This window comes from Oncorhynchus gorbuscha, linkage group LG02 (genome assembly GCF_021184085.1).
Source record: "Oncorhynchus gorbuscha isolate QuinsamMale2020 ecotype Even-year linkage group LG02, OgorEven_v1.0, whole genome shotgun sequence".
NCBI classification, from domain to species: domain Eukaryota; kingdom Metazoa; phylum Chordata; class Actinopteri; order Salmoniformes; family Salmonidae; genus Oncorhynchus; species Oncorhynchus gorbuscha.
The window spans coordinates 41644074-41669153 of NC_060174.1; the positions used below are offsets into that span (position 1 = coordinate 41644074).

At 45.8% G+C, this 25080-nt stretch overlaps 1 protein-coding gene, 1 long non-coding RNA gene and 2 other non-coding genes across 4 annotated transcripts; 2 read left to right on the forward strand and 2 right to left on the reverse strand.

Annotated features, from left to right (window-relative positions):
• Window positions 1-9505: 9505 nt before the first annotated feature.
• trnar-ucg lies at window positions 9506-9578 on the reverse strand. The gene has a single exon. It is a non-coding gene; the product is annotated as a tRNA-Arg (tRNA).
• A 332-nt stretch (window positions 9579-9910) lies between these two features.
• On the forward strand, window positions 9911-21367 carry LOC124002463 (DNA polymerase subunit gamma-1-like). Its single transcript, XM_046309877.1, has 22 exons — window positions 9911-10081; window positions 10332-10977; window positions 11287-11482; window positions 11810-11983; window positions 12196-12342; window positions 13443-13522; window positions 13774-13956; window positions 14237-14379; window positions 14738-14861; window positions 15172-15411; window positions 15603-15720; window positions 16501-16575; window positions 16753-16869; window positions 17077-17237; window positions 17448-17619; window positions 17728-17863; window positions 18121-18367; window positions 18765-18887; window positions 19157-19325; window positions 19419-19627; window positions 19838-19998; window positions 20344-21367. Exons 2-22 carry the CDS (start codon window positions 10397-10399, stop codon window positions 20406-20408), a joined length of 3621 nt encoding a protein of 1206 aa, XP_046165833.1. The 5' UTR covers window positions 9911-10081; window positions 10332-10396; the 3' UTR covers window positions 20409-21367.
• LOC124002470 lies at window positions 19487-23353 on the reverse strand. The gene is made up of 3 exons (XR_006833034.1): window positions 22801-23353; window positions 21950-22023; window positions 19487-21831 (listed from the first exon to the last, which is right to left on the reverse strand). It is a non-coding gene; the product is annotated as an uncharacterized LOC124002470 (long non-coding RNA).
• A 360-nt stretch (window positions 23354-23713) lies between these two features.
• On the forward strand, window positions 23714-23786 carry trnar-acg. Its single transcript has one exon. It is a non-coding gene; the product is annotated as a tRNA-Arg (tRNA).
• Window positions 23787-25080: the final 1294 nt, after the last annotated feature.

A 25080-nucleotide genomic window follows, 5' to 3' on the forward strand; every position in this document is an offset into this window, starting at 1 on the left:
CACGAAGGAACTTGAAGCTCTCAACCTGCTCCACTACAGCCCCGTTGATGAGAATGGGGGCGTGCTCAGTCCTTATTTTCCTGTAGTCCACAATTATCTCCTTTGTCTTGATTACGTTGAGGGAGAGGTTGTTATTCTGGCACCACCCAGCCAGGTCTCTGACCTCCTCCCTATAGGCTGTCTCGTCGTTGTCAGTGATCAGGCCTACCACTGTTGGATCATCTGCAAACTTAACGATGGTGTTGGAGTCGTGCCTGGTGTTATGCAGGTGAATGAGGACCCAAAAGCGACTTGGCGAAAACAGAGTTTTTAATCCAGTAAGATACTTAACAAAACAAAAGGCATAATACTACTCGTAAAGACGAGAACAGACTGGAGACTTGATCGAGAACTGCAGGTTGCCTCGGGAAGGCACTTGAACCTAGCAGACTCAGACACCTGCTCACCACGCAGCATCTGAGGGAAACACGACACGACAGGGCAAAACATAGACACAGCACGGTGAATATAGACAAGGATCCGACAGGGCAGGAACGGAAAACAAGGAGAGAAATAGGGACACTAATCAGGGAAAAGGATCGGGAACAGGTGTGGGAAGACTAAATGATTGATTAGGGGAATAGGAACAGCTGGGAGCAGGAACGGAACGATAGAGAGAAGAGAGAGCGAGAGAGTGAGAGAGGGAGGGGAGAGAGAGGGATAGAAAGAGGGAAAGAACCTAATAAGACCAGCAGAGGGAAACGAATAGAAGGGGAAGCACAGGGACAAGACATGATAATTAATGACAAAACATGACAGTACCCCCACTCACCGAGCGCCTCCTGGCGCACTCGAGGAGGAACCCTGGCGGCAACGGAGGAAATCATCAATAAGCGAACGGTCCAGCACGTCCCGAGACGGAACCCAACTCCTCTCCTCAGGACCGTAACCCTCCCAATCCACTAAGTATTGGTGACCCCGTCCCCGAGAACGCATGTCCATGATCTTACGTACCTTGTAAATAGGTGCGCTCTCGACAAGGACGGGAGGGGGGAGGGAAGACGAACGGGGGTGCGAAGAAAGGGCTTGACACAGGAGACATGGAAGACAGGATGGACGCGACGAAGATGTCGCGGAAGAAGCAGTCGCACAGCGACAGGATTGACGACCTGGGAGACACGGAACGGACCAATGAACCGCGGAGTCAACTTACGAGAAGCTGTCGTAAGAGGAAGGTTGCGAGTGGAAAGCCACACTCTCTGGCCGCAACAATACCTTGGACTCTTAATCCTGCGTTTATTGGCGGCTCTCACAGTCTGTGCCCTGTAGCGGCAAAGTGCAGACCTCACCCTCCTCCAGGTGCGCTCACAACGTTGGACAAACGCTTGAGCGGAGGGAACGCTGGACTCGGCAAGCTGGGATGAGAACAGAGGAGGCTGGTAACCCAGACTACTCTGAAACGGAGATAACCCGGTAGCAGACGAAGGAAGCGAGTTGTGAGCGTATTCTGCCCAGGGGAGCTGTTCTGCCCAAGACGCAGGGTTTCTGAAAGAAAGGCTGCGTAGTATGCGACCAATCGTCTGATTGGCCCTCTCTGCTTGACCGTTAGACTGGGGATGAAACCCGGAAGAGAGACTGACGGACGCACCAATCAAACGACAGAACTCCCTCCAAAACTGTGACGTGAATTGCGGACCTCTGTCTGAAACGGCGTCTAACGTAAGGCCATGAATTCTGAACACATTCTCGATGATGATTTGTGCCGTCTCCTTAGCGGAAGGAAGTTTAGCGAGGGGAATGAAATGTGCCGCCTTAGAGAACCTATCGACGACCGTAAGAATCACAGTCTTCCCCGCAGACAAAGGCAGACCGGTAATGAAGTCTAGGGCGATGTGAGACCATGGTCGAGAAGGAATGGGGAGCGGTCTGAGACGACCGGCAGGAGGAGAGTTACCCGACTTAGTCTGCGCGCAGTCCGAACAAGCAGCCACGAAACGGCGCGTGTCACGCTCCTGAGTCGGCCACCAAAAGCGCTGGCGAATAGACGCAAGAGTGCCTCGAACACCGGGATGACCAGCTAACTTGGCAGAGTGAGCCCACTGAAGAACAGCCAGACGAGTGGAAACAGGAACGAAAAGGAGGTTACTAGGACAAGCGCGCGGCGACGCAGTGTGCGTGAGTGCTTGCTTAACCTGTCTTTCAATTCCCCAGACTGTTAACCCGACAACACGCCCATAAGGAAGAATCCCCTCGGGATCAGTAGAAGCCACAGAAGAACTAAACAGACGGGATAAGGCAGCATCAGGCTTGGTGTTTTTGCTACCCGGACGGTAAGAAATCACAAACTCGAAACGAGCAAAAAACAACGCCCAACGAGCTTGACGGGCATTAAGTCGTTTGGCAGAACGGATGTACTCAAGGTTCTTATGGTCTGTCCAAACGACAAAAGGAACGGTCGCCCCCTCCAACCACTGTCGCCATTCGCCTAGGGCTAAGCGGATGGCGAGCAGTTCACGGTTACCCACATCATAGTTGCGCTCAGATGGCGACAGGCGATGAGAAAAATAAGCGCAAGGATGAACCTTATCGTCAGACTGGAAGCGCTGGGAAAGAATGGCTCCCACGCCTACCTCTGAAGCGTCAACCTCGACAATGAATTGTCTAGTGACGTCAGGAGTAACGAGGATAGGAGCGGACGTAAAACGTTCTTTTAGAAGATCAAAAGCTCCCTGGGCGGAACCGGACCACTTAAAACACGTCTTGACAGAAGTAAGAGCTGTGAGAGGGGCAGCAACTTGACCAAATTACGAATGAAACGCCGATAGAAATTAGCGAAACCTAAAAAGCGCTGCAACTCGACACGTGACCTTGGAACGGGCCAATCACTGACAGCTTGGACCTTAGCGGAATCCATCTGAATGCCTTCAGCGGAAATAACGGAACCGAGAAAAGTAACGGAGGAGACATGAAAAGAGCACTTCTCAGCCTTTACGTAGAGACAATTCTCTAAAAGGCGCTGTAGAACACGTCGAACGTGCTGAACATGAATCTCGAGTGACGGTGAAAATATCAGGATATCGTCAAGATAGACAAAAACAAAGATGTTCAGCATGTCTCTCAGAACATCATTAACTAATGCCTGAAAAACAGCTGGCGCATTGGCGAGACCAAACGGCAGAACCCGGTACTCAAAATGCCCTAACGGAGTGTTAAACGCCGTTTTCCACTCGTCCCCCTCTCTGATGCGCACGAGATGGTAAGCGTTACGAAGGTCCAACTTAGTAAAGCACCTGGCTCCCTGCAGAATCTCGAAGGCTGATGACATAAGGGGCGGATAACGATTCTTAACCGTTATGTCATTCAGCCCTCGATAATCCACGCAGGGCGCAGAGTACCGTCCTTCTTCTTAACAAAAAAGAACCCCGCCCCGGCCGGAGAGGAAGAAGGCACTATGGTACCGGCGTCAAGAGACACAGATAAATAATCCTCGAGAGCCTTACGTTCGGGAGCCGACAGAGAGTATAGTCTACCCCGAGGAGGAGTGGTCCCCGGAAGGAGATCAATACTACAATCATACGACCGGTGAGGAGGAAGGGAGTTGGCTCGGGACCGACTGAAGACCGTGCGCAGATCATGATATTCCTCCGGCACTCCTGTCAAATCGCCAGGTTCCTCCTGAGAAGTGGGGACAGAAGAAATGGGAGGGATGGCAGACATTAAGCACTTCACATGACAAGATACGTTCCAGGATAGGATAGAATTACAAGACCAATTAATAGAAGGATTATGACATACTAGCCAGGGATGACCCAAAACAACAGGTGTAAAAGGTGAACGAAAAATCAAAAAAGAAATAGTCTCACTGTGGTTACCAGATACTGTGAGAGTTAAAGGTAGTGTCTCAAATCTGATACTGGGAAGATGACTACCATCTAAGGCAAACATGGGCGTAGGCTTGTCTAACTGTCTGAAAGGAATGTTATGTTTCCGAACCCATGCTTCGTCCATGAAACAACCCTCAGCCCCAGAGTCAATCAAGGCACTGCATGTAGCACCCGAACCGGTCCAGCGTAGATGGACCGACATAGTAGTACAGGATCTAGATGAAGAGACCTGAGTAGTAGCGCTCACCAGTAGCCCTCCGCTTACTGATGAGCTCTGGCCTTTACTGGACATGAATTGACAAAATGTCCATCAAATCCGCAATAGAGGCACAGGCGGTTGGTGATCCTCCATTCCCTCTCCTTGGTCGAGATGCGAATACCTCCCAGCTGCATGGGCTCAGTCTCTGAGCCAGAGGAGGGAGATGGTTGCGATGCGGAGCAGGGAAACACCGTTGACGCGAGCTCTCTTCCACGAGCTTGGTGACGAAGATCTACCCGTCGTTCTATGCGGATGGCGAGAGCAATCAAAGAGTCCACACTGGAAGGAACCTCCCGAGAGAGAATCTCATCTTTGACCACTGTGTGGAGTCCCTCCAGAAAACGAGCGAGCAGCGCCGGCTCGTTCCAGTCACTAGAGGCAGCAAGAGTACGAAACTCTATAGAGTAATCCGTTATGGATCGATCACCTTGGCATAGGGAAGCCAGGGCCCTAGAAGCCTCCCCACCAAAAACTGAACGGTCAAAAACCCGAATCATCTCCTCTTTAAAGTTCTGGTAATTGTTAGAACAATCAGCCCTTGCCTCCCAGATAGCTGTGCCCCACTCTCGGGCCCGGCCAATAAGGAGTGAAATGACGTAAGCAACCCGAGCTCTCTCGCTAGAGTATGTGTTGGGTTGGAGAGAGAACACAATATCACACTGGGTGAGAAAGGAGCGGCACTCCGTGGGCTGCCCGGAGTAGCAAGGTGGGTTATTCACCCTAGGTTCCGGAGGCTCGGCAGGCCAGGAAGTAACAGGTGGCACGAGACGAAGACTCTGGAACTGTCCAGAGAGGTCGGAAACCTGAGCGGCCAGGTTCTCCACGGCATGGCGAGCAGCAGACAATTCCTGCTCGTGTCTGCCGAGCATGGCTCCTTGGATCTTGACGGCAGTGTTACGAGCCTCTGTAGTCGCTGGGTCCATTCCTTGGTCGGATCCTTCTGTTATGCAGGTGAATGAGGACCCAAAAGCGACTTGGCGAAAACAGAGTTTTTAATCCAGTAAGATACTTAACAAAACAAAAGGCATAATACTACTCGTAAAGACGAGAACAGACTGGAGACTTGATCGAGAACTGCAGGTTGCCTCGGGAAGGCACTTGAACCTAGCAGACTCAGACACCTGCTCACCACGCAGCATCTGAGGGAAACACGACACGACAGGGCAAAACATAGACACAGCACGGTGAATATAGACAAGGATCCGACAGGGCAGGAACGGAAAACAAGGAGAGAAATAGGGACTCTAATCAGGGAAAAGGATCGGGAACAGGTGTGGGAAGACTAAATGATTGATTAGGGGAATAGGAACAGCTGGGAGCAGGAACGGAACGATAGAGAGAAGAGAGAGCGAGAGAGTGAGAGAGGGAGGGGGAGAGAGAGGGATAGAAAGAGGGAAAGAACCTAATAAGACCAGCAGAGGGAAACGAATAGAAGGGGAAGCACAGGGACAAGACATGATAATTAATGACAAAACATGACACCTGGCCATGCAGTCGTGGGTGAACAGGGAGTACAGGATGGGACTGAGCACGCACCCCTGAGGGGCTCCAGTGTTGAGGATCAGCGTGGCAGATGTGTTGTTACCTATCCTTACCACCTGGGGGCGGCCTGTCAGGAAGTCCAGGATCCAGTTGCAGTTAGCTTAGTGATTAGCTTTAAGGGTACTATGGTGTTGAACGTTTTTGTCCAAGTGGGAAATGCTTTTGTTCTTTTGTCCAGGTGGAAAAGTGCAGATTGCATCATCTGTGGATCTGTTTGAGCGGTATGCAAATTGGAGTGGGTCTAGGGTTTCTGGGATAATGCTGTTAGTGTGAGCCATGACCAGCCTTTCAAAGCACTTCATGGCTACGGATGTGAGTGCTACGGGTCTGTAGTCATTTAGGCAGGTTACCTTAGTGTTCTTGGGCACTGGGACTATGGCGGTCTGCTTGAAACATGTTGGAATTACAGACTCAATCAGGGACATGTTGAAAATGTCAGCGAAGACACCTGCCAGTTGGTCAGCACATGCCCGGAGCACCTGTCCTGGTAATCCGTCTGGCCCAGCAGCCTTGTGAATGTTGACCTATTTAAAGGTCTAACTCACGTCGGCTACGGAGAGCGTGATCACACAGTAGTCCAGAACAGCTGATGCTCTCATACATGCTTCAGTGTTGCTTGCCTCGAAGCGAGCATAGAAGTGATTTAACTCCTCTGGTAGGCTTGTGTCACTGGGCAGCTCGCGGCTGTGCTTCCCTTTGTATTCTGTAATAGTTTGCAGGCCCTGCCTGCATCGGAGCCAGTGTAGTATGATTCAATCTTAGTACTGTTTTGGCGCTTTGCCTGTTTGGTTCGTCTGAGGGCATAGCAGGACAACTTATAAGCATCTGGGTTATAGAGTCCTGCTCCTCGAAGGCGGCAGCTCTACCCTTTAGCTCAGTGCGGATGTTGCATGTAATCCAATGGTTTCTGGTTGGGGTATGTACATACAGTCTCTGTGGGGACGACATCATCGATACACTTATTGATGAAGCCAGTGACTGATGTGGTGTACTCTTCAATGCCATTGGAGGAACATATTCCTGTCTGTGCTAGCAAAACAGTCCTGTAGCTTAGCATCTACATCATCTGACCAGAGTCTTGTGCTTCTTGCTTTAGTTTCTGCTTGTAAGCAGGAATCAGGTGGTCAAGAGTTTTTTTCCCTCTAGCTGCACATTTAAAATGCTGATAGAAATGAGGTAAGACTGATTTCAGTTTTCCTGCATTAAAGTCCCCGGCCACTAGGAGTGCCGCCTCAAGTGGGCGTTTTCCTGTTTTCTTATTTCCTTATACAGCTGACTGAGTGCGGCCTTAGTGCCAGCATCCGTCTGTCGTGGTAAATTAACATCCACAAAAAATATAGATGAAAACTCTCTTGGCAAATAGTGTGGTCTACAGCTTATCATGAGATACTCTACTTCAGGCGAACAAAATCTAGAGACTTCCTTAGATTTCGTGCACCAGCTGTTTTTAACAAATATACACAGACCGCCCCCCCCTCGTTTTACCGGACTGTGCTGTTCTATCTAGCCGGTGCAGCGTATATCCCGCTGAATGTTATCCATGTCCTCATTCAGCCACGATTCCCTGACATTTTAAGGCATTAGGCTTGAATTGATGGAAATTTAACTCAGACTTTATTTTCCCATTTGAGATTGGATATGCATTTCCTTGCAAATTGGAGATTACGGTCTATCTGAAAATAAAGCTGGAAGCTATCTTTCATGGTTAACTTTATAGCCAACTGATGTACACCTGGGACCCCATGGAATAGTTATAGGTTTTACAGAATTTCAAATGTGTAGTACACATTTTGTTCTTAAGGTAATATGCATTTTCAGGTCCGAGTTCAAAATTAGTCAATATAACAAAATAAAGTCAACAGAAACTCGATCTGTAGAGTGCACCATTGTGTGTGTGTGTGTGTGTGTGTGGGTTCCAGGAACGTGTGCACACATGGAGTTCAACAATTATTTCAGGACAAGTTTCTTGGCGATAAAGGCTAAGAAACTTCATTCAAAATAGACTCCTTCAAAAATATAATCTCACTATTTAGGCTATGCTTGATGTGCAATATTGTTTTACATTGTTCTCCTCTATGAGACGATAACCTCCCATGAATAATACATACATATAATTGAAAAGATACAGCATCAATGAGCCTACAAAACAGTTTAAATCTCCATATGATAATGACATTCATTTCAATGCTACTATATCAACATACACACAGCAAACTCCTGTTCTTCACATAATCTATTACACACATGACACTAGACCTACACAAACCCCAAACGTATGCTTAAACTGTAATAAGAACAATCTCAAATCAAATCAAAATTTATTTGTCAAATCAATCTATCTAATACTGTATTGTCACAGGAATACAGAATACAACAAATAATTGTTCTCATTTATTATCCCAGAATAAGCTACCAGTTGACATGTTTTTAACAGGTTTGAACAGAATAAACCTTAAGTGACCTAAATTGAAAGATTCACTGAAACCAAGCACTTAATATAACCTGTAACAAAGCACATAGGGCAGGGGTCAAGTTCTGGCTGGTGACCATACCTTCCATCCCACTCCCTCTGCACCACAGTGGCAAGATTTTTACGCATTGTTTTTTATTGGACATTTCACAAAGATTATGAGCCAATTATGATGTAGGCCTATCTAAAGAAAATAAATGTAACTGAATGTAAATAAATGTAAATGCAACTGGACCATCTGAAGTCACACCAGCGCAAACACAGACCGGATCTCTTGAAATGAATTTGTTTTAAAAATATATACAGTACCAATCAATCTGGACACACCTACTCATTCAAGTGTTTTATTTAAGAAAAAATCTAATTTGAGCAAAGAAAGCGCAGTTATGTTAATTTCAATGATTTTTATATATACTAGATGGCTGACAGGGGGCGCTGTTTTGAAGCAGCCCAACCTAAATCTAGGCACTCCCCCACCATTGTAAAAAAATGTTGGACGCTATAGAAATGTATTATAGTCAACATTTGTTTTTGCCACGTTTATTCTATTACATACACCTTAATGCATACGTGTACATTATATTATGTGTGCTAAACATACCATTTTGTTAATACATGTAATTTTGTCCTTAAAAAATTTAATTGGAATTACTGTAGAATTCTTCTGGAGAATGCCAATAAGACCGACCGGTGGCTTTAAAGCATCTCACGGGAAGAATACACTGAATCAGCAATCCAGGGTTTATATACATTGTTGGTTAATTAGTTCTGGGATTTTGGGCTACGGTTCAATCTCATAAAAGACACACCCTAGTCCATTTACCCTCTTTTTAACCTCTCTCACGGACTTCTCAAACCCCAAACCCCCGCCTTTGGTCTGTTTCGCAAGCATTCCCTGAAGTCTCGCGATGTTGCGCCTCTGCGTTTAAAAATTCGGTTAGCAGTCCAAACACCCAAAAGACACACTGCACAAGAGTTTGAGATGCATTTTTCTATTCAGGAAAAAGTAAGAGAGGACCATATTCTTAATTCACATAAAATACCAGATATCTGATGTATGATTGTATCGGTGATAATCACGTTGGCCACGTTTTCATGTGCACAGTATTCCGGATAGTGGCTCATATCCCGTTTAAGGTCTTAAGTAGTACTTCAAAGTATTTTTACCTAAGTACTTTACACCACTGCTTTATAATCGGGAGTTTTTTTCGGGTTATTGTGAACGGGATATGATGTTCATATGCGACAATTTAAAAACAGAATAGTTGAGTATCCCGAATAAAAACGGCATATTGGTGTGCATATAAATGTGGTCACTGATTGACCAAGCAAGGATGGAATCTTCACGTCATTGTTCATGTATAAAAAGGTTGACCCCGGCAGGACTCGAACCTGCAATCTTCTGATTCGAAGTCAGACGCCTTATCCATTAGGCCACGAGGCCTACAATAGTCAGATGAAAATATGATATTATACTAAATGAACATTTTAACCAGTGACCGTTTTGACGGAAAGCATATTTTCATCAAACACTGGCCAGATACTTTGTAAAAGGTTCACCTTATCTTACACTTCCGTAGGGGAGGTCATCCCTACCACTGGATGTCACTAGATAGCTGGTCTGCTACAATGTTTCAACCTCCATGCCGGGGAAATCCGGTTGTCACTAGTTACCACAGCCACAAAGTCATAGTTGTCTGTATCGCAAACATTATTATTTTTTTGTCTTGATTTAAGGTTATGGTCAGGCATAAGGTTAACAACGTGGTTTGGATTAAGGTTAGGTTTAAAATCAGATTTTAATAACATACATTGTAGAAATGGTGTGGGGTTTAACCTTAAGTAATACTTTGTGACTGTGGTAACTAGTGGCGACCGGGAAACACATTGTTTATGTCACATTGGCCAGCGGTGAATTGCAAAGCGGTAGGACTCACAGCGAGATTGGTAAATAATCACTATTTTATTCTGTTGTCAACACAGCATTCTGACCATTCTCTGCATTGTCGCTTGAAGATATCAGCAGGTTTCTCAAGTAGGCCTACGAAGCAATCATAGTTTTGGTGTGAGGAATTGAGTGCCAGGGGATCGTGTTGATCTAAATAGCTATTACATTTGATTTGTATCAATTATTTTATGGCTTTGATGGGATGGTTGCATGGTAACAAGGTGGCATCTTGGCTTTCTCTCCATTCAGTTTTTCATCGTGTTCCTGACCAAGTCCAGGGGGAGGAACAAGTGACTGTAAGGACTAGTTAGAAAATGCAACATCTTCTGCATCTTCTTCCCTTCCGGGGGCCTCTCTCCTCTGTCCTACGGAGGAGACTATGTTGTACCTCCTACTCCACCCAGCAGCCCCACTCCCTCCAGGGCTCCCTCCCCCCAGAGACCCGCCTGAACCCCCTCAATATCCAGATGCTGTCCCAAAACCTCCATGAGCAGATCTTCCGCGGCGCAGAGCAGGAGTACGAGGATGAGAAGGTGGAGCGGAGCATCAGGCACCTACAGAGGCACCAGCTGTGGGGAAAAGAAGCCTCCCTGCTGCCTGGTGTGGAGCTCCAGCTGCCCCACATGTACGGGGAGAACATAAACGACCACTTCCGCCTGCTGGCCCAAAAGCAGAGCCTTCCCTACCTGGAGGCTGCCAGTAAGCTCCAGCAGGCCCCGCTGCCACCCATGCCCCAGGACTGGGTGTGGGAGGTGGGCTGGATGCGCTACGGGCCGGGTGGGGAGGCCAAACGGGTTGACTTCCCAGACGAGGCAGGCCTGGTGTTTGACGTGGAGGTGTGCATGGCAGAGGGACACTGTCCCACGCTGGCTGTGGCTGTATCCCCTACTGCCTGGTGAGACTAATAGAGTGGACCAAGACCCTACTGTGGGAGAGAGGAGTTGTTACAATTAGCTGGAGGAACTGACAACTTTATTTCAGTACCAGACAGTTTCTCTTCTTAGTATTTGTACCTATTTATTTTTCATGTAAAATTATCTGTAAATATACAAATATTGAAAGGCTTTTCTAGTGACAGGTTGATGGTGTATAATGTGTTGGAACTGGTCAGGAATGATTACAGTTATTTATCAAGGACTATTTATTTTAGGCCAGGTCAGTATTGCAGTTTCATTGAATATTCTGTCTTTCTGTTTCATGCCAGGTACTCGTGGTGCAGCAAGCGTCTGATAGAGGAGAGATACTCCTGGTCCAGCCAGCTGACCCCTGCTGACCTCATCCCCATGGAGACCCCGACCAACTCCAGCCGCCCTCCGGGGGGCCAGTGGAGGGAGAGACTGATTGTGGGTCACAACGTCAGCTTTGACCGGTCTTACATCAAGGAGCAGTACCTGCTGAAGGTCAGAGTTCACATGGTTACGGGGACACGTTTTGAGGCATAATTCATCCCTATTTAGTGTGATTGACAGTAATTTATGCCGGATTCACACTATAGGATCGAATGGCACCGTGCTGTGCTGGCTATGATATTTTATTATCCTCAGGCGAGCCCAGAACAGCTCGGGGCTGTCCCAACAGTGTGACTCAGGCATTAGGGTCTTTGGAGTGGCTCATGCTTTCTGTTATTATTATGGCTGTTTCCCAATTCACATGGATGCTTGCATTGGAAGCAGGTAGGCAGCTGCCTTTGGATTGAAACACAGCCTATGTGTGTTCTTTTCCCACAGGGGTCCAAGGCTCGTTTCCTGGACACCATGAGTCTCCACATGGCCATCTCTGGTCTGACTGGGTTCCAGCGCACGCTGTGGATGGCCAACAAGCACGGCAAGAGGCGTGGCCTCTTGGAGGTCAAAGCGCATATGAAGAAAGTGGGCCGACCTGGGCGGAAGGAAGGGCCCATGGTCAGTGCTCTCTGTCTTTTAGTGAATGATTATGGGACACAGAAAACTGTTGATTTGCGATTGCTCTGTAGAAATGTTGTTGTTGCCTATCCGCAGGTCAACAATCTCGTTCCTCAGCCCTTCCTTTCCTGGATTGGCTCTTTCCTTCAGGTATCCAAAGTTTTAAAAGGAGTTAATTGGTTAATAAATTGGTTTTGTTGTTGTCTGTATAGATCGGCTCATGGGACTGGGTGAATATCAGCAGCATCAACAACCTGGCTGATGTGCATGCTCTGTATGTGGGAGGGGAGCCACTGCAGAAGGAGGCCAGAGAGATCTTTGTGAAGGGCAGCATGGCTGACGTCAGGAACAACTTCCAGGTCAGAGGTCAATGGAGGTCCAACCTCTCGTGTACAATAATGATTGTTTGTTTAAAAATCTCATTGATTTGCTTTTCTTAAAAGTTTAAACAACAACAAGCAGCCTCCCTGCCACCTTTTTAGGAAAACAGCTAGAATGGATGCAAGGACTGACCATCCATGAGATCAAAATTATAGTTTAAACTATTTTGTGAAGCTATACAGTGTTTGTTTACAATTACATTGTTTACAAATGGAGTAAAACAAGATTAGATTTTTGGTTGGACAGTTGAACTAACCTCACGAGGCATTCATGAGTTATATTCTTCAAGAATAAATGGCTCAATCATTTAAAAGTAAAATAATTGATATATCAATCGTAGATTAGATTGCCCTTCCTCTCAAAGTAGTTGTCAGGATGGAAATAAGAGGCTTTCAATGAACATACAGTATCAGTCAAAAGTTTGGACACACCTACTCATTCAAGGGTTTTTCTTTATTTTTGACTATTTTATACATTGTAGAGTAATAGTGAAGACATCAAAACTATGAAATAACACATGGAATCATGCAGTAACCAAAAAAGTGTTAAACAAATCTAAATATATTTTATATGATGGACTGTCATTTCTCTTTGCTTATTTGAGCTGTTCTTGCCATAATATGGACTTGGTTTTTTACCAAATAGGGCTATCTTCTGTATACCACCCACACTTGTCACAGCACAACTGATTGGCTCAAACACATTTAAGAAGGAAAGGAATTCCACAAATTAACTTTACCAAGTCACACCTGTTAATTGAAATGTATTCCAGGTGACTACATCATGAAGCTGTTTGAGAGAATACCAAGAGTGTGCAAAGCTGTCAAGGCAAAGGGTGGCTACTTTGAAGAATCTAAAATATATTTTGATTTAACACGTTTCTTGGTTACTACATGATTCCATGTGTTATGTCATAGTTTTGATGTCTTCACTATTATTCTACAATGTAGACAATATATTTTTTTTAAACGAGTATGTGTCCAAACCTTTGATTGGTACTGTTTAAGCCCAAACCAAATCATTATTCACCCACTGTAGTTGAGTCATAACGGAGTCATTTCTTTGCTGCCCCCTGCAGGAGCTGATGCAGTACTGCGCTCTGGACGTCCAGGCCACTCACCAGGTGTTCTGTGAGCAGCTGCCCCTCTTCATGGAGAGGTCAGACAACCACATTTACTTAATTAATTAAAAAACGTAATTTAATAATAATATAATAATGCCCAAGAGGCAAAGCCACAATATGTTTTACTTTTAGGGGCATCTCTAGCTTGATCCCAGATCTGTTTATTGGAGTTGGCAAGATAACACAAACAGATCTAGGACCAAGCTAACCCATCTCCCTCGCCACCTGCCAATCATTGGACAGTAGTCTCTCAACCAATCACTGTCCCTCCTTTGTCTGTACACAGGTGCCCTCATCCAGTAACATTTGCAGGGATGCTGGAGATGGGCGGGTGCTACCTACCTGTCAATCAGAACTGGGGGAGGTACCTGGAAGACTCTCAAGACACGTTTGAGGAGCTGCAGAGAGAGATGAAGAAGAGTCTGATGAGTCTTGCGGATGACGCTTGTCAACTGCTACAGGACGACAGGTGAGGGACCGTAATGCATGCAGTACTTGTTTTATGAAGCAATGAGGCCTACATAATAACATTGTAAATACTCTATGGTGTGTGCATACATACTGGATATGGGTGTGTTTAAGACTATGGTCATCTTGGGAACTTGTCCAAACTTGTTTGGGGGAAAAAAAGAGATGAGTAACACATTTGATGAAGAAAAGCTAACAATGATGTACATCATGCGATTTTTATGTGTTCATCCGTCTGACTGTGGCTGCGGCCTTAAAATAACGGACTGTTTCTTTGTAAGGTATAAGGAGGACGCCTGGCTTTGGGATGTGGAATGGGACGTCCAGGAGTTCAAGCAGAAGAAGGTGACTGTCAGCAAGAGAAAAAGCTCAAAGGCTGAGGCTGAGCCAGCACCCAGCACACCATTGAGAGACTGGGATCAGGGTAGGAGCTCACACTATATACCAGGGCCCATATTTAAAAAGGGGTGCTGATCTAGGATCTTATGATATAAATGCAAAACTGACACAATATAAGCACTCCTACTCTGACTCTTAGTACATATGTGCCTGGAACAGAGATAGACCAAGGGCCTTTCATAAAACTAGTTAAGACTGGTATATGGTTCCAGGACCAATACCAGTACTGCAGGACTATTCTGTCTTGTTAAGTTGTTTTGTGCTTATATTGGATCCCATTGGGGTAAAGGTGTCTTGTGGGGCTGTAAAATGATTGACTCTGCTGCTGTGTTGACTTGGATTAAAACTAGCAGGTTGACTTAGCAGTGTTGTTGTGTTGTCAGACCCAGGTCCCCCCACTGAGGAGGAGATAGCAGGAACGTGCCCAAGTAGGGAGGCTCTGGAGAGGCTGAAGAAGATGGTCAGCAGGCTGCCTAAGAGGAGACAGCACCTGCCTGGACATCCTGGGTGAGCTGGGCTGTACTGGGCCCCCTGTGGAGCTCCATGTAGCTAACTGTTAACTAATATAACACACTAACACCCCGGTACAGATAACTGTGGCTGTGAAATACATCAGGCAACACTCACTAATGTCAATTCTCATTTGAGCTCTTTCTCAATCTTTCCTTGATTCCTCGCAACCTCTTTCCTTGCCTCAAAATGCACTGGAGAAGAAGGTAGGAGGGGAAGGACCTTCTCCTATACAGTGAAAAGGGAGGCGAGAAATCGAGGAAATCCCATTGAGAAACAGCCAGTCTATTCCTCCCTACCTTACCAGGTGGTATCGTAAGTTGTGTGTGAAGATGTCGGAGGAGGAGGAGAGCTGGTCGCCGGGGGCCAGCCTGATCAGTCTGGCTATGCGGGTGACTCCCAAGCTGATGGGGCTGACGTGGGACGGCTTCCCCCTGCACTACACGGAGCAGCACGGCTGGGGCTACCTGGTGCCTGGCCGCAGGGACAACCTGATGGAACCCCATGGGGAGGAGGAGGACGCCATGGGGCCTGTGTGTCCCCACAGGTAGGTCACAGCACAACACACAGCTCTGTCAGGGGCACCAGGGGAAACCGAGACCAAAGACAAAGGAGGCTCAGGGATGAGTCAAGCGAATTTAATTATTTATTTTTGTTACCACATCACTGGGTGTACTCTAAGTGCATCCACCAGAGATAGTGTGTGTATAATTACCTCTGTGTTGTTGTAACTCACAGGGCCATAGAAAGTGTGTACAGAGAGTACTGTGAGCAGAAAGGTAAAGAGCAGCCTAGGTGTCTGGACAACGGCCTCTCTGATGACCTCATGCTAACCGACAGCACACTGTGGCAGACGGTAAGACCTTGACACACACACACAAGATGGGTCTGTCTTCATGACACCTGAATTAACGTTAAAGCTAAAATCCTCAGTTGCTACATCTATTTTGCACTTAATTATATGTACCCATTGATTCCTAAAGAATATAACAAGTGGCGCAGCGGTCTAAGGCACTGCATCTCAGTGCTAGAGGTATCACTACAGACCCTGGTTCGATCCCGGGCTGTATCACAACCGGCCGTGATCGGGAGTCCCATAGGGGCGGTGCACAATTGGCACAGCGCTGTCCGGGTTAGGGGAGGGTTTGGCCATGGTAGACAGTCATTGTAAAATAAGAATTTGTTCTTAACTGACTTGCCTAGTTAAATAAAGGTTAAATAAAATAAAAATGCGCCTTGAGCTTAGTTCAACTGTCATACCCCATCAGAACCCAAAATATACACTTGTTTTACATGTAAACAACCACTGTATAGCCTCAAAACATGATAAAACTGTAAAGTTGATATCATGGATGGTCAGTCTTTGAACCCATGGCTCCGTCTATGAATTTGAGAGTGGTTACATTTCTTCAGGCTCATCTTTCAGCTTTTTACCAAAACGTGTGGGGGTTCGGGGTTCGTTCAACTGCTGATTATTGTTTTAATAGCTGGAATATATAAATTACATGATAACTGTTTAATAAAGAATTACTCACAGAGAATGATCTTCATATCAACTAGGAATTCAGTGCAAATAGCAAATATCCTCTCCTGTCAAAGTATAACAGGTGGGTGTCTTTCCTGTGTTAACCTGTAGGTGGAAGAGTTGGGTCGCTTGGAAAGTGTGTCAGAGGAGGAGAACGGTGGCAGGGTGACGAGGAAGAGCAATAAGGTGAACTGTCCCCTCCATAGAGATGGAACGAGGGCACACCTCTCTTTGACATCGATTCTTGTGGCAAGTGTGCCCTCTATACATCTCTATGGTCCCCTCCTACACATTTCACCTCTTACCTTAATGATCTTTAGGATTTTAATGCGTTGGGTGACATGTTCTATGTTATGTAACCAGGAAATGCAGGATATTAATTCTCTACCAGGTGAGAGTCACTGTCCCTATCACCATGGAAATGGACCTTACAACGATGTCAACTTTCCGGGCTGCTGGTTTTTCAAACTCCCACACAAGGTACATCAACTGATCTATGCGATGCTGACCTAATTTGTGTTGTGCCGAAACAAAATGTCAATCCCCTCATAGGGGCAAATCCTAACTCCAATCGGTCACTTAATCTTGCATGGGTATATTGTCTGTATCAAGTATTTAATAGAATGATCCTAGAATCTGTGCACCTGAACACACCCATAAATGCTTAAGAGACTGTTTTGGCTACAGGATGGAAATGACAACAACGTGGGCAGCCCTTTCTCCAAGGACTTCCTGTCCAAGATGGAAGACGGCACCCTGAGAGCGGGGCGGGGGGCCACCAACGCCACCCGGGCTCTGGAGATAAACAAGATGATCTCTTTCTGGAGGAATGCCCAGAAACGCATCAGGTAGGCACCCAGGCTCCACTTCATGTGGACAGTTACATGTAAGAATGACTTAATAAATAGGAATTACATTAATTTCTGGAAAATAATAGTTGAAGACGTACTGCAGTTACATTGCTAATCATCATGGCCAAACACAATGAGAAATAAGAAATGATCATTCCTAGAGGGTTAAATTACAGTTGTGTTATCATGTCTGATGCGTCCTGGCAGCTCTCAGAAGGTGGTGTGGCTGAGGAAAGGGGAGCTCCCTCGCAGTGTCAGCAGGCATGAAGAGTATGATGAGGAGGGGCAGTACGGCGCCATCTTGCCCCAGGTCATCACCGCAGGAACCGTCACCCGCAGGGCTGTGGAGCCAACGTGGCTGACTGCCAGCAACGCTCGGGTAAGAGAATAGAAAGCGAGAGAAAGAGAACTATGGCGGGAGTGTATTGGGCAACACAGCTTTTTTTAAGGGAGCCACTGATATAGAGGTTGTATGTGGTCCGTGCAGCGGGATCGAGTGGGCAGTGAACTGAAGGCCATGATACAGGTGCCCCCTGGGTACCACCTGGTGGGAGCGGACGTGGACTCCCAGGAGCTCTGGATCGCTGCCGTTCTAGGAGAGGCCCACTTTGGTGGCATGCATGGTGAGGCTTCACCCCTAGCGCTGATACTCTGATTGATGCTGTATTCAGTTTGCTATGTGAATGGTCAGAAATGTGAGTTTCTGACAATGTCCATTAAAGATGGAAATCTAGTGAACTCATTCCCAGTCAGAATATTTCAGTGTCTGTATTTTGTCACATATAGCATGTTTTTAAACAGGGCCCCATATCTATGGACTTGAGGAATCCATTCAGTCATTAACGTGGCCTGTTAATCATGTATCTGTTACTGTGTCCAGGCTGCACAGCGTTCGGCTGGATGACCCTGCAGGGCAAGAAGAGCCAGGGCACTGACTTGCACAGCCGCACGGCTGACACGGTGGGCATCAGCCGCGAACATGCCAAGGTCTTCAACTACGGACGCATCTACGGCGCTGGGCAGCCTTTCGCCGAGCGTCTGCTCATGCAGTTCAACCACCGCCTCAGCCAGCCAGAGGCCGCCAGCAAGGCCCGGCAGATGTATGCCCTCACCAAGGGCCTACGCAGGTACAGGAAGGATAGTGATGGATTGGATTTAAGTAGTGATGACACCCTATTTGCTGTATAGACAACAGAATATGCCATTTCAGATGTAGATCTAGTGATCAAAGCGCTTCAGATTGTGAAGAGGGAGGACTCCCCTCATCTACTACCAATGTGTAGCACCTCACCGAGGGGTACAGTATGGCTAACATGATGGGAGTTTGGAGCTGTACTGTGAAAATCAAACTCGCCTATCCTTGCTCTTTTGGAGGTTTAAGCTTGGATCTAAGCACTTTAAATGTATCTATATGTGCACAGAGCAGTAGATAGTAATTCTAAGCACAACAAGGGACTCCTTGGATGTTTGGAGGATTAAATTACAGAAAGGATGAGCCACACCGAGCTGTGTTTGTGATGCTAGGTACCGTCTGTCTGAGGAGGGTGAGTGGCTGCTGAAGGAGCTGGATGTGGAGGTGGAGAGGGACGAAGATGGGAGCATCTCCCCGCAGGATCTCCGCCGGATCACAAGACTGGCCTCCCAAAGGTGAGGCAGCAGTGTGGGTGAGTGTGCTCCTAAGCCCATTGGAAGGCTATGCGGAGCCATCACCATGTGGAGCCATTGTTTACACCTATCAGGTTCCTTCAGTTCTGCAAATAGTGGTTCGAGATTTTTTTGAACCTAGCACTAATGTCAGCATTGTATGAACTGAAGTTCTTCACTACATCTGACCCCCCCGACCTCCAGATACTGCTGTAGATCTGGCTAGGGACACACTTACTTTCTATCTCATTCTCTCCTGATTGGCCGTGCAGTTCTCGGAGGAGGAAGTGGGAGGTGGCGGGCCAGCGTCTGTGGGCTGGTGGTACGGAGTCAGAGATGTTCAACAAGCTGGAGAGCATCGCCCTCTCAGCCCAGCCAGCCACCCCTGTCCTGGGCTGCAGGATTAGCAGAGCCCTGGAGCCTCAGGCTGTCAAGGACGAGGTCAGGAGATACCTGGAGAAACACACAATCATAAGAACAGAATCAAACACACATTTTAAAATAAGAGATTTATCGTGTTTGTGTGTGTGTCAGTTCATCACCAGCAGGGTGAACTGGGTGGTGCAGAGCTCGGCGGTGGACTACCTCCACCTGATGCTGGTGGCCATGCGCTGGCTGATGGAGGAGCACGACATCGACGGACGCTTCTGCGTCAGCATCCACGACGAGGTACGCTACCTGGTCCGCAGCGAAGACCGCTACCGGGCAGCACTGGCCCTGCAGATCACCAACCTTCTCACAAGGTCAGTAGTACTGCCCTGACTCATACAGTCCTGCTGATGACTTGCCACATCTCCCCTTGCAAAATACTTTGATTCTTTCAGGATAATATACAAAAATGAATGAAAATTGAAGGTATTATGTAATTGTTATTCATAGCCTGTGAGTTACTTGTTTTACATAAACAGCTTATTGAACAGACTTGAGACATTGTGTTCCTTCATACTTTACAGATGTATGTTTACCCATGCACTGGGTATGCAGGACCTGCCTCAGTCAGTGGCCTTCTTCAGTGCCGTGGACATTGACCGCTGTCTGAGGAAGGAGGTGACCATGGACTGTGTGACTCCCTCCAACCCCACAGGGCTGGAGCGCAAATACGGCCTCCCACAGGGTGAGTGTATCATCACTGTACATCATTCTTTAAATGGCTGCTCTTAAAACCTGTGCTTCATACATACAGCCCCAGAATGTCTTCAGATTGTAGTGTGCATGTGTTGCAACCTTATTTATAGACTTTTTAAAATAAAAATAATTTTAGAAACATTATATAATTTAGAAACATGTTTTAAATAGTTACATTTTCACAGTAAATTAATAAGCGGAAATGTTTGCATGCTCTCAGTATGCTAAGTGAAAGCTTTAAACAAATGATCAGATAATACAAAACATCTTCAACCTCTTGTATCTTTCTCTGTACAGCATGTACCTAGAATAACCACACATTGAATCTCCACAGGTGAGGCTCTGGACATATACCAAATCATAGACATCACCAAAGGCTCTCTGGGGAAAGGGAGATAACAGGGTGAACAGACCAGTCCTCTGTGTAGCTCGTGCAGACAGGGGCATCATGGGATAAAGGTCATCCAGGGCTGCCCCAACCCAGGCACTGAGTCAAACCAATGACGTCAATGGGAACTGCAGGGTCACGTTCATAAGGCACCAAACAGAAGAAAACAGTCAGCAGCGGAGTTGTACTATCTAGAGTTGTCCCATTTTATTTTTTTAAGGGCTAATTTGTTTTTGGCTGCAATAATTTTGCTACAGTTAGCCCAAATGAACACAACCCATTTCAGTGGATCATCCAAATGAATGGGGGCAGCTCCAGACTGGTTGAGAGAGGAGTCTATTTAGAGGGGAAAAAGATGTATTGTTTTCCATCACTGCTTCCTCTTGGGCTCCTGAGAGGCTGTGGTCTGAAGAAGGAAAAGATGTATTGTTTTCCATCACTGCTTCCTCTTGGGCTCCTGAGAGGCTGTGGTCTGAAGAAGGAAAAGATGTATTGTTTTCCATCACTGCTTCCTCTTGGGCTCCTGAGAGGCTGTGGTCTGAAGAAGGAAAAGATGTATTGTTTTCCATCACTGCTTCCTCTTGGGCTCCTGAGAGGCTGTGGTCTGAAGAAGGAAAAGATGTATTGTTTTCCATCACTGCTTCCTCTTGGGCTCCTGAGAGGCTGTGGTCTGAAGAAGGAAAAGATGTATTGTTTTCCATCACTGCTTCCTCTTGGGCTCCTGAGAGGCTGTGGTCTGAAGAAGGAAAAGATCCAAAGCAGCACTTATCCTCTTCAACACGCAACTGGATATGTGGTGTCAGACACTGATACTTTAGCTCAGACCATTGGGTCTGGGGAAAAATAGGAGAACCAAAAGAAAAATGTATCCATGGAGTTATAACTTATAAATGTGATGTGTGCTATTGAACAGGACGATGTGAGGAATGCGGGCGTATGGGCAGGACTAATAAAACATAAGTAAATTTGGTGTGACAGGTCATGATGGAGCTGAGTGAATAGGAGACTAAACCAATGTTTTGGATAGCTGTCATGTGTGTCAGTGTTATGGTTGATGCTGACTTGTCCTGCTCCTGCAGCACTGCCTCCAGTTAATGCGGAAATCTCTCAGCTTCATGTACTGAATGAGATTCACCTACGCAACACACAGACACCCGTTTTATCTTGTAGTTACAATAATTCAGTGTTTGTTTAGTTTGGGAGATGTTCTTTTACTGAAATGTCCCACAAGGCTCTATCTTCTATTGTGTGTCCTCGTCTTGCTTTATGTTTGGTTACAAGTAGACACTTACATTCAATTTGAGACAATCTCCCATCCCAAAGCACTCCCATACATAACTTTGATTTCTTGGAGAGGTTGATGAGGTATTTCTCATACTGCTCTATACTGTATATCAGGTTGGGAATGGCCTTGGTCTCACACAGGAGTTTTGCCTTGAATGGGAGAACAGTACACGTGGTTTTAGTTAGACCAAGGCTCAACATATCAGTTGAAGTGGGTGGGCATTACTTTGTAACTGTAAATCAAATGTGTGTAACAGAAACTCCGTACAGACTATGTAGTGGTGGCCTCCCCCCTCCTTTATCTTCTTCTTGTCATCTGCACCTCCTCCAGCCAACTCAACACTGCAGGAAAACACATGTCAAAGGTCACAATAACATGAAAGGGTCTCTTAACGAGAGGACAGTGTCAACAAGAAAAGTTGTATTCGCTAGAGGCCCTATGGCCAGATCTACTAAGCATTTGCTGAAAAAAAACAGTGCAAACACTTAGTTAATCTGTCCATAGTGTCATAGGTCGAGGGTTGGCAGACAATGGCTGCATAGATTACGTCAACATGAGGCTATACCTACACATAGGTGATGTAGGAGTAGCACTGTAGAGTCAGTTGAGAGCCTTTGTGGGGGAAAACTCATTCTGATTGCCTGGGCCTGGCTCCACTGAGTGGGCCTATGCCCTCCCAGGCCTACCCATGGCTGTGATCTTGCCCAGTCATGTGAAATCCATAGATTAAGGCCAAATGAATTTATTTCTGATTTCCTTATATAAAACTTAGTAAAATCGTTAAATGCTGTGCTTATTTTTGTTCAGTATACAAAGCCATACCATACAAGGCAGGGAATGGCAGAAGTGTTGTGCCTGCCTATCTGTGTTTGTGTCACTTAACACTGCCAGCTTCGATCTCACCCAGCGGTGCAGGTGTAGTGGTGGCTATACACAGGCATACTCAGTATGCCCACCTAATTATCTACAGATATACTCACGAATTACCATTGAGAATAATTGAATGGTTGAACGATCTTAATTTAATCTCTACCATTATTATAGCTGGAGGGAAGAGAATGACCACCTATAGGTAGCTGCCTACAGCATATAGGCAATTGTTGATAATTCATACTCACCTGATGGCAGAGAGGGTGATGGTCAAAACGTGGTATGTCAAGCCGTGTTAGCTGGGGCTGGATAGTTTTGAAGGATCCTTGTTGTACAGGCACACACACACACACTTGTTTGATATGATAGCTAGCTTAGCCTTTAGGTCGATGCTTGGTGGCTTTTAATATGAGTTATGTCTTGTCTGTCCGTAAAGCCACCAAGTATTGAAGGCAGCTAGCTAGCTAATGGTATCTAACGTTACTTGTTGGTTGCCCTTATTTATAACTAACCTGATTGGCTCCCTGTGTATGTTTGGAACGCCCAGCACGTGCTGCATGTCAATTTTTTCCTCATGAAAAGCAACAGACGACTTACTAAGAGCTAAACTTAGCAACCCGATTAGCTAGTTATATTAGTGAAATATGCATATTCTCATGTTGTGTTAGCTGGATAATTTATCCGACCGTGGCAGGGAAGGTAACGTTAGCAGAAGATATATTAAAATGTTTTCTCGCTTGCGAGCTACGAGGTTCGATCAAACCCGTCATAGGAAGAGGTGATGCAGGAAACCGTTCAACACCTGCCCACCTGTTGCACAAACGTCAGCTAGCTACCTAGCCATCGGCAGTCAATTTTAAGGGGCTTTGTTGGCATGGGAAACATATGTTAACATTGCCAAAGCAAGTGAAGCAGTCTCCATCTCATCAAAGTTTTGCGAGCTCGACAGGCGACCTGCTCAAGAAATAAACTATTGTTCATTTGGAGTGTATACGGTAGTTGTTGTGAATGTGGTAGATATTACGGCATTGTTGGAACTCCAAGCACAAGCATTTCGCTACACTCGCATTAACATTTGCTAACTCTTGTATGGATGAATGGGACTCACGTGATGACGTCGAATATACCTTTAAATAGGCGTAGGTAATAACGGACGGCTGTGGGCCAGTGGCGCAATGGATAACGCGTCTGACTACGGATCAGAAGATTCTAGGTTCGACTCCTGGCTGGCTCGAAATTTTCCATCCATCAAGGTTAAATTAATTTAGACAAGTTATATCATGCAACACGTGCGTGTATATATATATATAGATTGACTTTTTCCTTCCATGTCGGTTAATTTAATTTAGACACAAGTTATATCGCACGTGTTGCATGATAAAACATATATATACATTGAGAAGTCCCGTATGTAATGCTGCATTCGTAATTAAGTGGACATTTACCACCATTGCTTCAGAGGACTCTAGATCAGGGATCATCAACTAGATTCAGCCGTGGGACGGTTTTTTTCTTGAGCGGATGGTCAGGGTCCGGAACATAATTACAAATAATTTGTAGACTGAAAATTGACAACAAGTAGCTCAAACAGATATAACATTAGACTAAAACATAATAATTTCAAACCTTGCTTACGTTTGTATACGATCACATACAGTGCATTCGGAAAGTATTCAGAGTTCTTCCCTTTTTCCACATTTTGTTAAGTTACAGCCTTATTCTAAAATGTTTTCAAATTTGTTTTTATTTCTCATCAATCTACACACAATACCCCATAAAGACAAAGCGAAAACAATTTGTTACAAATGTTTGCAAATGTATTAAAAAATAAACAGAAATACCTTATTTACATAAGTATTCAGACCCTTTGCTATGAGACTCGAAATTGAGCTCAGGTGCATCCTGCAAGCCCGGCCCTCCCATTAGGCAAGATTAGTGGCCACACTTGAATTTGGGGCGGCATTTTGACAATTGACTGCCGCCCTCCGGCGCCCCTGATCGACTACTACACCGCCCGCGGCATTCCAGCCACCAGCTCATAACGTTGATGCAGTTCCCGCCCCCACCCCATTTCCGCTTCTCTCGAAATTCACTCCCACTATCCTTGGTAGCGATGGTGATGTGTGTTTATATGGGATTATCCAATTTGTGAAACATTCATAAAAGTGAATCTACCAGTTAAATGATTGTGTTTTTCTTTTATGTTTGTGTGTGAGGAAGATGATTAGTGATTGAGGCAGTAGCCTAACCTAGCCTGTTAACTTAGTTAGCTAGCTATTACTAGTGAATATCATTTTAGCTATAAGTAATCTTTAGAGATTTGAAACACTTTGCTACCATGTCTAAGATTAAAACAAAACGACCAGAAAGCGAATATAAAAACATTAAAAACTACGACAAAAGAGGCACAATCTCTAAACCAAAGAAATTCGCTGGTGAAATTTCTCAGCGTGCAGCAATTTCCATCAACCGGTGTGGGGAATTACAAGCCTACGAGGACAGGGATGGAATCAGGGACTGGAAGAATC

Coding starts and splice junctions, on each gene's coding strand:
- LOC124002463 (XM_046309877.1), top strand. CDS start 10,397: ATGCAACATCTTCTGCATCTTCTTCCCTTCCGGGGGCCTCTCTCCTCT. Junction 15,721..16,500: donor ACAGCACACTGTGGCAGACG/GTAAGACCTTGA, acceptor GTTAACCTGTAG/GTGGAAGAGTTGGGTCGCTT. Junction 19,999..20,343: donor CAAATACGGCCTCCCACAGG/GTGAGTGTATCA, acceptor GAATCTCCACAG/GTGAGGCTCTGGACATATAC.